The 15,780-nt window shown below is 40.1% G+C and overlaps 1 protein-coding gene across 1 annotated transcript; it reads right to left on the minus strand.

Annotated features, from left to right (window-relative positions):
- Positions 1–1,625: 1,625 nt before the first annotated feature.
- On the minus strand, positions 1,626–6,293 carry LOC137725256 (gamma-glutamyl peptidase 5-like). Its single transcript, XM_068463885.1, has 4 exons — positions 5,886–6,293; positions 2,504–2,656; positions 2,125–2,292; positions 1,626–1,953 (listed from the first exon to the last, which is right to left on the minus strand). The coding sequence occupies exons 1-4, from the start codon at positions 6,192–6,194 to the stop codon at positions 1,852–1,854; spliced, it is 732 nt and encodes a 243-aa protein (XP_068319986.1). The 5' UTR covers positions 6,195–6,293; the 3' UTR covers positions 1,626–1,851.
- Positions 6,294–15,780: the final 9,487 nt, after the last annotated feature.

A 15,780-nucleotide genomic window follows, 5' to 3' on the forward strand; every position in this document is an offset into this window, starting at 1 on the left:
AAATGTAAAAAGAAAAAGAAAAAAGAAAACAGTCAGAATTATGACTGTTGACCATGTGTCCAAATCTGGGTGGTTGGATTTCAATCTTTTTCAAATCCAACGATCTAGATTAATTAACTCAATAAAAAATTAAAAAAATTGTTTAAAAATACATAAAAAATTAAAAAAAAAAAATTATTATTATTTTTTTCTATAAATACCTAGCCATCATCTTCCACTTTACACCACATTTCAATCTTGGCTAAATTATTGTAAATAGATAGTGACACGTGGCGCTTCGGGATTGGTTGAAAATCTTATTGGAAATCTATCTACAAAATAGTAATTTTGCTTTTTATTATTTTATAAAAAAAATTAATAATATTTTAATATGAATTGACTAGACTTTGTGCCAGCGCATTTTTTAGAGGTGAATATGCATTTGGCCAATTACTGCTCATTGGGGTCAATCACTATTCATTTCAGTGAATTAAATGGTTTGAGTGTCAATGCATTTTTAGGGATGGGCTTGCTTGTTTCCAAAGTACTACTCGGGTCATTGAGCTTGAACAAAATGTAGGGTTCCTCTCCCAACTGCAAGAAATCCTTCTCTTTGTTATAAGAATTAAGAAATTCATTCTTAATTTCCCAACAAACTATAACCTCAAGCCCATTGTTTTCTATTCCTCAAGCTTTAAGCTTTTTCCTTCCACTTCTCATCCTCTACCTTTGAAACCTCAACCACCATTGTCAAATGCTCACCAAGACACCAAGAAAATCCTTAAGCCCTGATTCCACACTCAAGCTAACACCAAAGGAAGCTCATGCACTCTCATCTGCTAAACTTGTGAATCCTTTAACTCCCATACCTCAAGCTCTCATGCCAAGCCATTTTCCAGTGTTAGCATATCACCACCAAGCATTTCGACAGTTGCCAAAAACACTTTATCATTGTCGGGAGAATCTCAACAGAACATCACACCAAACACTTAGCAGCTTCTGGCAAAAACAACAAAGCATTCTCTAGGGACTCGCTTCACCTTGAAAATGCTTTGGGCCTAGTTCATGCACTCATATCTTTAAGAACCGTTAACGTGTGATCAGACAAAGATCAATTAGTTAACGTATTAGACCTAAAACTCATTATTTTTATATCATTTCGAGTCGATTTAATAGATTGTGTGATTAATTGCCAAGTCTAGTTGAAAATGTTGAGCTGTGAACAACTTGTTGGCCCACTGCTAACAAATCCAACCCTCCACTGCTGGACCCTTTGTTACGCATTTTTCTAATTAAAGTTGTCTTCTCGAGAATACCAACATTATAGTGAGAAAAGAAGAATTCCTTCATGTGGAATTCTTCACTTAAAAATTTTATTATTTTTTATATGGAGTTATACAAATGTTGCGTTGTGCCGGGCACCAAAAATCTCAAAACCGACCCTGCAACTTCTTTCATGTCTTCCCTTATCTCTACTTTAATCTGTACTGTTATAAAGTTGTTTGGACTATAATTTTTCTAGGCATTGGATGTCAACCGTTCGAACCATAATTAATTATATTAGGATTGATTTGCAGTAATTTTTGTTTCCTTTTCGCTGCATGCTAGGCCACGGATGTCAATCATATTGTACTAGTTGAGTGAGATGATCAGAAAATGCAAAGATTTTACTAGCAAAATTAAGCAACCTTGCAAATTCTTCTTCAAATTATACTTGATAGCATATTAATCCTTAAGCTGCCAACCTAAACACAGTTACCAACCTAAGAACACTGAAACAGCTAACGACCCTTTCTTAGCCTCTCCTCAACACACAACATATTCACACTTAATTTTTATTTTCTTTCCTTCTCATAAATTAGTCATTTATCATCATAATTCACCCTTGAGAAAGCTTCTACAAACCCTCTTCCATGCCTCTCTGTCTGGCTCACATGCCTCCACCTTGGCCTTCAATTCTTCAGTTTCCGAGTCCTAAAACCAAATCAACAATAACAAATTAAACTGTTGCATGATTTGTTAACTAGACGAACATTTGAAAAGATAATGATAACGATTTTGATACTCCCAATTTAGCTTCTGGACCGCTAAGCGGAATATTTATAGAGTGTTTACGATCACAAAAATGTTATAGAAGTATATTACCAAGATGTATTCGAGTTTGGCAAGGTGATCGATAAGATTGAGAAGAATGTCTTTGGTGTACTCAGGGTGTCCTTGGATTCCCATCATGTGATCTCCATACTTAAACATCTCCACACCAGTCTTATCCGACCAGGCAATTAACTCAGCCTTAGGCGGCAGTTCCCACACCTATTTTTTTTAATGAGATCAATGACCATGAATTTATCTATTAAAACTGATGCATAACAAGTTAAGCAACATATAATTAATTAAACTTGACTTTCGCACTTGGTAAGGTAAACCCTAAACCCTAAATGCTAAAGCATTTTGCATGAAAGTCAAACTGATATTGTAGGACGATCAACGGAGGAGAAGTAGATTTGTGGACACACATACACACCTCATCTCGATGGATTTCATATATGGAGAGAAGAGCTGGAATTTTGAGAGTGGATAAGGCCTTGGAAGATGATGACACGTGGATGGTTCGGATTCCGATATCCCAGCCTGTGATGGCTCTGCCAGATTTTCCTCCCAATGCACGGCTCAATATCTAATCAAAGCCACAACTCTCAATCATTCATCACAAACATAAACAAGCATCAATGGCATTAATTTGAAGGGTGGAGAAGGAGTTGGCTGCTCAACCATTTTCAAGCAACCCAAAACGAAATATAACTAACTAAAAACTAATAGAATTGACATATAAGTTATAACACACCAAAAAGTCGAGGCCATCTATTGTGTCCTAAAAGAGCAATAGAACGAACTAAATCTTTTACTTTCGTTTTTTTTTTTCGTGACTTTTTTCACATTAAGTGCCTCCATATTTCAAAATATCACATCCTCAACCAGTGACTCGTTTATTAATCAGTAATCAGAATAACAAGAATTGTATTGAGGAGGAGTTGGAATGAAGTGGAGTTAGAATCAGATTCCTATTGACATTGTTTACTAAAAATTTATGAAATCATAGTAAAAATAATACGATTCCGTATAAATTGTTTACTAATATAATTCACATGAATACGAATATGAAAGCCAATGTGTGTGATTATAAAAGCTCTTATTCTAAATAATATATTTTAGATGCTTCTTACTTGTGTCACTATTCCTATGCACACTATAATACTTATTTTTAATAAAACTTTTTATTAATTAACCTAAATAAATTTTAAAGTTTTTTATTTGTTAATTGTTTTTTGAATTCAGTAGAACTTTTCCAGCAACTAGCCAGCTATGCAAACATAATAAAGCATGTCTCGTATTTCAAAAGAAAATTCAAGGAAATAAGGACTGCGATCATGGACAGAAGAGGAGAACATCGACTACGGACAATAGAGGGAGGAGAGGCAGCGGCCATATCCCATGTATCAAGTAGTGGGAGGTGAGGTAATTCATTCACGAGAAGAATCAGAATCCCTCCCAATAAAGGCAAAGTTGCATGGAAGTATAAGTATACATGTATATTTTTAACGTATGCATGTGGTGTTGGACACGTTTATCTTACGTTCATAACAAGCAATTGGCGACAGTGCGAAACCATGCACACGTTTCTCTCTCCTTCCTCCAAACCAAAGCACCCAAAAGTCACAATCCCCACTTTTCTCTTTCCTCCCCCACGATCCAAAAGAAGAGTGTATTTTTCTCACCATCCTAAATGTTGGTGCTGCTCACCACTTTATCAATTACTATTTTTCACCTCTTCGCCCGTTATTTTGGAGCAAGTCTCTACAGTTTAATAGATCTCCATCCCAAACCCTCCTATACGCTCTATTTTGAGTATAGATCCGTGGGATTTGGGGTGTTATTGTGGTTGTGGTAGGTTGAAGCCACCATCTTCCGCTGGTTTCCAAGGTGGCCGTGCGCTTTTTGTCCGTTTCAGTGGCTTAGCCACCTCGCATGTCAAGATTTGAGCCGAATTCACCTTGTTTAGGCCATAATTGACGCTAATCCGTCTTGATTCGGCAGTGGTGTGGACGGTTTTGAATCTGTCACCACTCATCATTGATTTATTATGACAAATTTGCACTGTTAATTATTGTGTATTGTGTTGTTTGTAGTGACTATGCAGGGAATTTACTATGTTTGTTTGTGGTGCTTGATCACTGGATAAATACACCCAGTTTGACACTTCTATGTAATCATGTTTTTACTTTAATTTTATATTGCTATTGCTATAAAATAATTAAAAAAAAAAAAAAAAAACACCGAAAAGCCAGAAGCACACAACATTTCCTATCAAGTTTAGTTTAGCCACCGACAAATTACAAAATGTCATGGAAACTTTCATAGATATTATATTTAATTCTGCCAACGTCAATTGAATTTAACTTTTATAATATCTATTGGCCAAAAAGAAAAATATGTGACCATAAACCAATATACCACGCCTCTTTCGTCCTAACCCAATCAAATCACACTCAGGAACAAAATAGTCACCTAATTCAACACACATTACACAAATTACACGCATGTTTAATTTTATACCCACCTCTCTTTAGTGTCAGTCACCGACTCTTGTTTGAGACCCAAATGCTGGTTTGTTAGTTCACAGACTCGGACAGATTTTTATTGGAATTTATGCTCTATTTGAATGAGCAGCACTGTGATTTTGTCTCTGAGTGAAAGACAACCAAAGCAAAACAAAAACAAATATGGCCAGATATTATATTATCTTTTTATGACATATTTTATCTTCAAATAAGGAATGTATCAAGTAAATGGATGTATCATTGCTAAGACACAAAGTGTCAGTCAAAAGATAATGAAAATAAAATGAGAACCAACGCTGGTTCTCCAATAACGTAAGGGTAAACCGACAAGGCTATGTTTGCGACATAGCCAAAAAAGTTGAACATTATGTCTATAATTTTTTGAAAAATAAAATGTGTTAAAAAATTATTGGACCAAATAAAAAATATGAGTATATAAATCGCTCACTAGTGAATATTTAAGTATTATTTTCTAACGGTTACTTAACTTATTAATCACAATTAATTCTGTGCTCCCATAAAGACTATTATACCCTTAGTCTGAAATGACTGAAAATGTCAGTGTCCAGCACGAAACAGTCTTTTTCCCACCATTTTGTTCTTCTCAATAAATGTTTAAAATTTCTTTAATATTATTGATATTTCCGTGGAAATATCCGAAAAATCAGAAAAAGATATAGAGGGGGTAAAGTCTAAACTTCACTATATATAAGAAAAACTCTTAAATTTCAGCTAAAATCAACATATTTTGTTGAAATTTCCGACATATCAGTTAAATATCGAAGAAATCCTTATATTTCGTCTAAACTAATGTTTGACAATCCTTAAAATTTCATTTTTTATAATTTCCATAAAAAACAACCGATATCGATATATCTATCGATATTTCAACATATTACATATCGATATTTCTACCAACATCAACATTTTAAAAACTGTTCCCAATATGGCATCCAAAATCAAAATCCAAAAAAAAAGAAAAAAAAAAATTCAAATAGGAAACCACATCAAAGCAAAATATACTAAAACGACCAAAATGCCCTTTCTTAAAAAATCCAATTTCCAAATGGAAAAAACAAACCGATTACCGATTCGACGAAGAAAACAAAAGACAGACAAAGAATGAATGAACAATATATACAAGGATGAATTGTGAATATGATTTTTCTCATCAATTTTGATTTGGGTTCAAACCCACACTCATTTCTTAGTGTAAATTAGAGTAATAATATCGCTGGTTCTTGTAAAGATGATCACAAAAATAAAAATGATGGAATGATTATGTACCTGATGACCAAAGCAAATGCCGAGAACTTTTTTCCTGATGGAATCCAATTTCTGGAGGAGTGAGAGGAGCCTGCAGATCCAGGCATCAGTGCCGTGGGCATCCCTGCTGCTTCCGGATATCACAAACCCATCGTAGCTTTCAATCTCATCATCCTCCGGAAACTCACCGCACGCCACCCGGTACAAGTCCCAAGCCTCCCCCTCCTCCGCCAGCATTCTCAGATACACCCCAAAATATCCCCCGTACGTCTTTTTCACAAACTCCGTGTCCTCTGCGCACAGAAGCACTGCGAATTTCTTCCCACCCATCTCAGGGAGAGGGAGGATTAATTGGATTTCTTAATGGGGTTTTGGAGAGAGATATTGCAATGCCTCTCTGCCTCTCCAAAAGAGGAAGTTTGAGAGAGAGAGAGATGGTCTGGTTTGGTCTGTGTAAATGTTGAGTTTTGGGTGTTGAAACTCCCTGGACTTGCAAGAGAGTTGGCCACATGCTTTTAAACTGCTGGGTTCTAGAAACGCTCACGTTTCGAAGCCAAATTTACGATTTTGACACCTCAGTTTCCCAAAAATACCCCTTGCCATTTGAACAAACGATGATATTTACGCGAAGGAGAGGGATGGAGCTTAGTTTTATAATGGGTGAGTAATAATATAGTTCAAATTCGACTTTGGTAAGAATCGAACCTAAAATTTCTTACTTATAAATGAACATGAATATCACTAGACCAGTAGTTAGTACTAAGTGGCTACCCCTTGCTATTTGGGTCGTTTTGTTTTTTAGTTTTTGGTGTTTAATTTTTTATGCATGCTGGCTACAGTGAACGTAAATGAATCTGCCCGGCTTAATGGCCTCCATTAGAAGGTTAGATGAACCTTCTCATATATAATTCCCACGTACGCAAACTTGCCTTTTTTTGCCAAAAAGATGCTCTCCGGATCTCTCCTGCCAAATCCACCAAGTTCACTTATTTGGACTCTTAAAATTTGATCAAACGGCTACAAACAAGGAATTCCTTAAAAAGATAATAATTTTAGTTGAATCAAATTTCAAGAGTCTGGATAAGTGAACTTGATAACTTTGATGGGAGAAATCCGAAGAGGATCTCTTCCCTTTTTTGCCCACTACTCACCATCACCATGCCTAAGTTAAGGGCTCAAAAGTTAAAACCCCACAAAAAAGGAAAGAAATCTGTTATTTGGATATGTTTATCATATTTAGCGTATGTGATTGGGGTACTAAAAGGTATTGCGTCTAATTAAAAAATTGTTTAAACGGAAACAATATCTTTTGAGCTTATGCCGGCGTGTTGCGGGTTACATGCAGATTGCGTCTAGTTAAAAAATTGTTTAAACGGAAACAATATCTTTTGAGCTTATGCCGGCGTGCTGCGGGTTACATGCAGGATTATTATATAAAGGAAACTAATGCAAAATGTTTGAAAATTTTGAGTTTCAACAATAAGGATAAAATAAAGGGTAAAGTGAATAGTACTAGAATTGACTTTTTAGTGTAAAAATATGATTTTTCGTTAAAGTAAACAGTATTTGAAGCTTTTCGTTAAAATTCTCTATTATATATAAAAAGTAGCTAGGGCTTAATGTTTTCTTTGTTTGCATGATGGATGTACACAATGACGGCATAACCATGAATCTTATTTATATTAACTTCTTCCTTATCTTCTTTTCTTTTACTGCATGGATTAAGATTGCCCTTATCAAAAATCAAAAGAAAGTTTTTTGTTTCTCCATCTATCATCTTTCATTTACTAAGTTTACGGATATTGAAAAACAACAACGTTGGGTTGTAAGAAAGAGAGTATTTTCATGTAATGAAGTTAGATCAAGGGCAAAATCTAGGTTATAAGTGTTATCATGGTTTCATGTAATGGAATTAGATGAAGGGAAAAATGTAGGTTGTAATTGTTATCATGGTCTTAAAAGACGCCAAGCAATAGTCTGACAGTGAGTAAGAGCCTAGCACCTAGGCTTCTAGGCTAGTTGGGGGCCTAAGCAGCTTTTTTTTTATTTTTATTTTTTATAATTTAATCAAATTTGTTGTATAAAATGTTGAAATTTTCAGGTCGGAGGGCTAAGGGCCTCACTCCAACATCACTGATACTATTCCCAACTTGGTAATTACCACATGCCCAACTCGTCAGGTATGAGGTTTTATCACAAAAGACTTCGGTGTTAATTAGAGTGAGGTAATCCTATTTAAACTCTTATTCTTCTTTCCCTTTGGTCGATGTGGGATTCAATAAAACATATAAATAAATGTCTACTTTTGCTTAAAAATTACATAATTGTATTGAGATAAATAAATTACAAAATAGAATTAGATATAAATTATAAAGTACTAGACCATGTTGAAAACATGAAGAACAAACATAATGAGTGTTCTTCTAAGCATCTAACAAGTCTCTTACAATTAATTGAATAACTAAAATGCAAGATGAAAGTTATCTATTTTCTGTCTAAATGAAAGTCACTACGCCACTTCCTTAGATTTTTTTTTCTTAAAAAAAAAAAAGCAAAAAAAAAAGGTTTCAAACCCGCCCATCTCGTCTAGACCACCTAGGCGGGCAAGGTGGATGCCTAGGCGAGTTTAAGCTGGCACCTGGGTAGGTCTAGGTGTCCTTTATTAATTTTCTTAAATGCCTAGGAATTAATTGGGGCGATGGTCAATCCCCTATATTGCATTATCAAAGAATGAGGTTATAAATGTGACGTTACTTTCGATTCAACATAAGGAAATAAACCAAAACTCTAATTGTTACCCGTTGTGGAACCAAAAATAATCTCAAAAATTCTAGAGGCGACACATGGACTTTTACTCAATAAAGACAAGATTGCCCTCAATAAATGGGCAGGCTCCTTAGATACTCCTATGCGCAGCTCAGACCCCTGAAGATCTCAGCAGTTGAATACGATTGCCCACAGCTCACCTGCCCTTGACAAGGAAAAGTCAAAGCATTAACGATAAGGATTAATTACCCAAATCCTATTTTTAATATATTCCCAATTGAAGAATGACTCCAATCAAGTAAGTAATCCCTATTTAAATCAATAAGGGATAATTACTCTATTATCTCAAGATATTATTTCCTATTTAATATTTTGAGAATATTTTTCCATAAACATTGGCCAATAGGATGCTGCTATGTGTAGGGTAAAACCCTAACACTATGGCCGACCCTCTTCCCTATACATACCCCATATTCTACCAAATTTCAGAAGCTTTTACTACCCTTAAAAAGCCCTAAACACTTTACTTTCTCAGATAAATTGACTTAGGCATCAGAGATCCATTGGCCTAACCCCTACCTCTTGGGCGCGTGAAGCTTAAGTCTTTGATCAAAGGTGTTGATTGTTTTGCAGGTGCATTTTCGTCAAGATTGGAGACAGCGAAAATTTGCATTGACAAATTGGTGCTTTTATTGAGAGCTAATTCAAATACTCGAAGAAGCCTCTTGCATTTGTTTCTTGAATTTCTCACACGTCATATCAATTAATTTTTCCAAGAAAAGTTTTTTGATCAATTCTTGGAGAAAGGATATAATGGTAGGAAATTTAGAAACCATGACGAATGGAACCCCTTACATACAAGGATTTGGAAGGAGAGTGTAGACAAGGACATAACCCTATGACGGCGATCTTCAAGGCTCAACGCAACAACAAAAGGAGCCCTACCACCGCCACCGCAACCCAGCAGCCACGGTAGGGCCACCAGGCCATGACCCAAATGCAAGCACCGCTGGCCTTGCAGCACCACAGCCCTCAAAATCTTAGGAAGGAGGCCCAGATCCACTTCTTAACCTATGGGCAGGAGACCTAGGTCTACTGAGAAGCAGGCTGAGCCCAAGAGGCCCATACCACTACAGCTAAGGCCGCTAGCCAAGCAGCCCAAGTCGTAGCAGCTGGAGACCAACCAACAGCCTAAGTTGCAACATCCCAGGCCCAACTCGCTGCTAAGGTAGCTCAAGCCCACTTAGCTGCCTATCGAGCCTAAGCTCGTGAAGAGCCAGCGCTGGCCCATCACACAGCACAGGCCCAAGGCCAGCTGCCACACGCGCGAGCCCAACGCACCCATATGCATGGCCCAGCCACCCAGCTGGGTTGGCCTGCCCCGCGACCCATTCCGATGACCCCTTCCCCCAACCCAATCCAATTCGAGGCCACTTTCGGCGATCCAGTTTCTGATCACTAGTCCTGCGATCGACTCAGGGTTATTTTCACCCCACATTTATGCAGGAATGCCCGTTCTGGGCTCAAGCTTTGTACCTATAGTCCACTATATTTCCACCACGCATGGAGATGTCTATTATCCAGACTTTTCCAATCTAAATGGTGAACAGTACCTGCCCCAGTAGGTCGCCAATTTGATGAATGCCCTCGCGCAACAGACCATCTTGGTGAACCAACTCCTCGAGCATAACGAGATGCAGCGCGCCCCATACTAGGTGTCCCGCAGCAGGATAAGAATGGAAGAACGTGACTCATTTCAACGACATTTTGGCAAAGAGCCGCTCAGCCCACCACAAACCGTGCATTTAGGTAGTGTGCACTCTAGTTTGGGCCCTCGGGAAAACGTCTTCTCCCACTTAGATGTGCAGAGAAGCGTTCATTCCCGACTTAGCTCACGAGTCAGTGTGCATTCGAGGTTGGGTCCACACTTCGATTAGCACTCAGGACATTTTAGGCAAAGCATCCACACGAGGCTAGGCCCACAAATAGATCCTCCTACGAGGCACCGAGGTAGGCAGTCGCATGGCGGACAAAGGAAAGCATATGAGCAGTCCAGCTCAAGTTCCACTAGCAGCCCCCGCTAAACGAGACGGCGAGTAACACAGAATGAACCCCGTGCATCGTGATCGCGGCACATATGAGAATAACATATGGAAGAGCAACATGGACTAGCAGATCAGCACCGGGGACAGCTGGAGGCTCCGCTACCCAACCAGGCACAAATCTAAGAGGAAGTACAAAGGCTCATAGTAGAGCAGCTGCGCGAATTCTAGTGCACTGATACTACCAATGATGTTTTTCGTAGAGACGTGGCCAACCTGAGCAGGTCACCATTTACAGACGAGATCGAGTAGACGGAGCCACCACGGAAGTTCAGTTATCCACATTTCACCTTGTTCAAAGGAGATAAAGATCCAGATAGACATTTGATGCACTACCGAAGTGTCATGACCCTTTATTGCAGCAATGATGCTTTCATGTGTAAAATCTTTGCCACGATGCTCCAAGACAAGGCGTAAGACTGGTTCCATACCCTACCGCCACGATCAATCCTGAACTTCAGCGAACTTTCCTTAGTTTTGACTAAGGAATATTCGTCCTACCGCTCGATCAAGAAGAAGTCTGACCACCTCTTTAACATGAAGAAGGACCCAAAGGAGTAACTCTGCATATCTGTCAAGAGGTTCAAGGTAGAGAAGACGAAGATCGTCGGATGTGATGACAACATTGCATGCTCAGCCTTTCGGAAAGGGCTCTCAGCCGATCACCCACTTTTTGGAGAACTGATTATGGGTGAGAACTTGACCCTGGTAGGCTTTTATGCTTTAGCAGAAAAACACTCATTCTGGGATGAGGCCAAGCGGTCTCAGAAGCAGCTTGAGCAGCCTCGCAAAAACGCAGAGCCAACTCAAAAGAAGGAGAACGATAAACCACTCAATAAAAAAAACAAGCCAGGAAGCAGACGCAGCGATCGATTTTCGATGAAAGAATGCACAACACCCAAGATGTACACCAAGTTCTTAAGGAGTCGAATAAGACGTCTTTCGCCTTAGCAATAGCAGCTGAAATGCAGAAAGACGATTCTACCTCCACCAAATAGCAGCCACAGTGGATAGATCAAGAAGATGGCGTCAAGGTAAACAATGCCCTGCCAGATGAATTAGGATGAAAACCCGAAGACAATGCTGAGCACATCTCCCTTGACCTTAAGCAGCGGTCAGACCATGCAAAACACACATCTTAAGAAGATCTAAGCGATCCTGGAAATGAAGTCCTCCACCGCTCTGAAGGAGATCTAGTGTCTGACCTGACAAGCAGCTCCATTCAACCAATTTCTTTCGTGACCTATCGACCGATGTAAGTTTTTTTCAATGCAGTTAAGACGCATATCGAGACAAATGGAACGATGAAGTGTAAGAAAACATTACAGGACTTGAAGAAGTACTTGACATCACATTCCCTACTATCTAAGTTAGAAGCAGCGAAGGATTTATGCATCTATATGGTGGTATCTGAACCAGCAATAAGCTCTATCCTCATACGAGAAAAGATGGGGGCCTGACCACTTGTATTCCACAGTTTAAAAACTCTCATCGATGCGGAAACTAGATACTTGAAATCAAAATTTTGGTTTTGGCACTATTTGTTGCAATCTGGAAACTCAAGCCATACCTTTAGACGTACGCAGTTATTTTCGTGACACGATATTCTGTACAATCCAAACGCACGATGTTAAAGGCGCGAAAACTGGCAGACATTCTGATGAGTGCAGCAACTCAGCCCAGAAACGTCTCAGAGACAGCCGAGCACATTGTAGCCGCACCAGCCCAACTAGTAGAAGATTTCTGGCAGTTTGCATGTCGATGAATCATCCAATTACCGGGGATTGGGAACAGGTCTAGTTCTCACTACCTCGGACAGTTCGATGCTCGAGCATGCAATCACTCCAAGCTTCAAGGCGTCAAACAAAGAAGTAGAGTATGAAGCCCTACTAGCAGGTGTTTGATTGGCAAAAGACCTAGCAGTGAAGAAGCTCAAGATTTATTTTGATTCCCAGCTGATCACCAACCAAACCTCAGGGGAGTACGTGGCAAAGCATCCAAGGATGACCTGATACCACGAGAAGGTACGAGAACAGCTAGCGACTTTCTAGGCGTACACACTCACTTAAGTTCCATGAGCAAAAAATGCCCACACAAACGCAATAGTAGGCCTAGGCTCTGCCTTAGACCATCAACTCAAGTGCTTTATCCCAGTCGAGTACTTGGAGAAGTTGAGCATAGATGAGGAACCAGGAGTAGAGGTAGCGTATATCAGCACAACTTCGAGTTAGTAGGATCTCATCATCGACTACATAGTCAACGGAACGCTCTCCACAGACAGACTAGAGTCCAGAAAGCTCTAGGTGAAGGTAGCACGCTATTACATGTGGAATGACATGCTTGTTCGCAGATCCTTCTTAGGACCACAGCTCTGTTGCCCATTGCCTCTTGACGACCTGAAGATTCTTAGCTCAATCCACAAAGGTGTCTGTGGAAACCACTCTGGAGGCCATTCCCTGGTGCAAAAAACTCTTAACACATGCTACTACTGGCCAACTATGCATCAAGACGCTAAGAAGTATGTACAAAGGTGTGACAGCCGCCAGCTCTTCAAGCCCGTGCCCGCATTACCTGTCATCGAACTCCACCCGCAGACGAGCCCTTGGCCATTCATGGAGTGGGCAATTAACCTAGTAGGACTAATGCCGCCTATCACTAAAGGTAGAGGGATGATGATCGTAGTGACCGACTACTTCACAAAATGGGTCGAAGCTGAACCCATTACTACAACTACCCAGATGGACATAGAGCACTTTATACGGAAGAACATCATTTCCTGCTTCGGTATCCCTCACTCCATCGTCATAGACAATGGTCTGCAGTTCGTGGGCAAAGCCTTGGCGAAGTTCGTGGGCAAAGCCTTGGCTCCATCGTCATAGACATATGTCCACACCCTAGTACTCGTAGGGAAATGGGCAGGCCGAGGCGTCCAACAAGACCATTCTCGACTGCCTCAAGAAGTCCCTCTCAAACAAGAAGAACAAGTGGCCAGATGAGCTCCCCAATGTTCTATGGCCATATCGTACCACCAAGAGACGAGCAACCGGCGAAACTCCATTCTCTTTGGCGTATGGCTCTAAGGAAATCATCTATCCCAACATCATGGTGCCAAGCATTAGCAATGTATTGCTGAATTTCGAGCAGAACGAGAAGGAGATGACCATAAACTTAGATTTGGCAGGGGAAGAGCACGATAAGGTTATCACCCTCATTGCGGCCTATCAGCAGTAGCTTCTCTCCAGCTCCAGCCCATGAAAGAATTCGCGTGACTAGATGGTACGTCTTTGACATGCAAGTCTTCATGAACATAGCTTAGTTTTAAAATGTTGCAATACTAGTTAAGCGACATGCGGAATCAAGTTACAACTTGAAAGGATATGGCTTCTGAGGCACTATTCTGCCTACACCTTATGCCTAAAACGCCTCCGAGAGCCAAGGACAACACCTGAAGTGGTCACGCGGGTTGTTTGCTTCTGTAAGTAAGATGCCCGGTCAACGACCCAACGGCTGGTAGCCCAAGGTAATCCGTAAGTCGAGACTTACACTATCTATGACTACACGGACCCGTCTACTTATTTAAAAGCAGCACTTCCGACCGATGGTCTACGATTTAAGTTTTGCAGGAGCTAAAGCTGAAGTCAGATTATAACAGCTACATGGATTTCCTCTGCTTTCTACGAGAAGCATGTATCTGACCGACGACTCTATAAGTTAAAAACTTTGCAACATGCCCCGGGAGGGCTAAGGATCGTGCAGCCACTAAAGCCGAGATATGACTATAGCAGCTACACGAATTTTCTCTTCTTTCTACAAGAAACATGTGCCTGGCTGCCGGCTCTATAAATTAAAAACTTCGCAACACACCCTAGGATGGCCAAGGCTCGTGTAGTCGTTAAAGCCAAAATTCACGACTATAGTAGCTACACGAACTTGCCAGCTTCTTTCGGTCGCTGGCTCTATAAGTTAGAAATCTTGTATTTTTTCCTCTTGCAAATAAAGTTCCTTGTGTCCCAAATCCAAAGCTAGAACCTAAATGACGACGTGGGATCGACTGCTTCATTGAAGCAGCTCACCCAGCCGCCCGTTCTACGGTAAAGTTTTGCAATAGACATGGTGAGAAGAAGGATGAATTAAAGCAAGGAAAGCTGTTTATTAAATTTCTAACAAATTGATTAACCAGCTCGAAGGCCAACAAAGTTCCAATAAAGTAGAACAAGGAAAATAAGAAAATTCCTAAGTCTAAGCAAGAAGACCAGTGGTCCCTCAACTGTTGTGCATTCAGCAGCCACACCGCTCTTAACAGCCAAATCTTCTATCAGTTCATCCTTAGCCACCCTTGCCTGGACTGCCTGACCTTCAGCTACTTCACTAAAGGCAACCTCGAACGAGAAATTAAGCAGATCAATTGGATAAATAGAGAAAGTCTCGAAGTTCTTCTCGGATAATCCGACAACCTACCCTAAAGATGGTCTACATAGCCAAACTTGTAGAAATCAACCTGACAAGAAGCAAGTGCCACTTCATGACCGGCCTTCTCATTATTCAGTTGCACATTCACCTTAACAAGCCCAGTGTGAACATCCTGCAGCTTATCCAATTCCTTTTTTCAAGTTCTCGTTAGCAGACAGCACACCTTGCAGATCCACCTCTTTGGACTCAAGCTTACTGGCGACATCCTTAAGACGAGACACTTCAGCATGCACAAATTAAAGCAACTTGTCTTTGGCAAATTAAGTAGATCATAGTTCCAAATTGAGATGTTAATGACCATCGGTGAAATAGCCTGAGTCGCACTACGCTTAGCCTTCAAGTGGGCGACCTCCTGATGAGCGATCTCCGGCTGTATAGAAGTGGGGGCTGAGACATTAGACCCCTTCAAAAAGGCGAGTTCAGATTCAAGTTTCTCGATCTTTTCAGCAGTCGGGCAAAGCTGAGCCATTAATGCCACTTCGGCCTCCTTAGCACACTTGACAGCATCTTGATAAACGCGCATTGACTTAGCTGCTAGGATCAAAGTCTTATGCATTGTAGCAACCAGGGATGACCTT

Source organism: Pyrus communis, chromosome 2 (genome assembly GCF_963583255.1).
Source record: "Pyrus communis chromosome 2, drPyrComm1.1, whole genome shotgun sequence".
Taxonomy (NCBI): Eukaryota; Viridiplantae; Streptophyta; class Magnoliopsida; order Rosales; family Rosaceae; genus Pyrus; species Pyrus communis.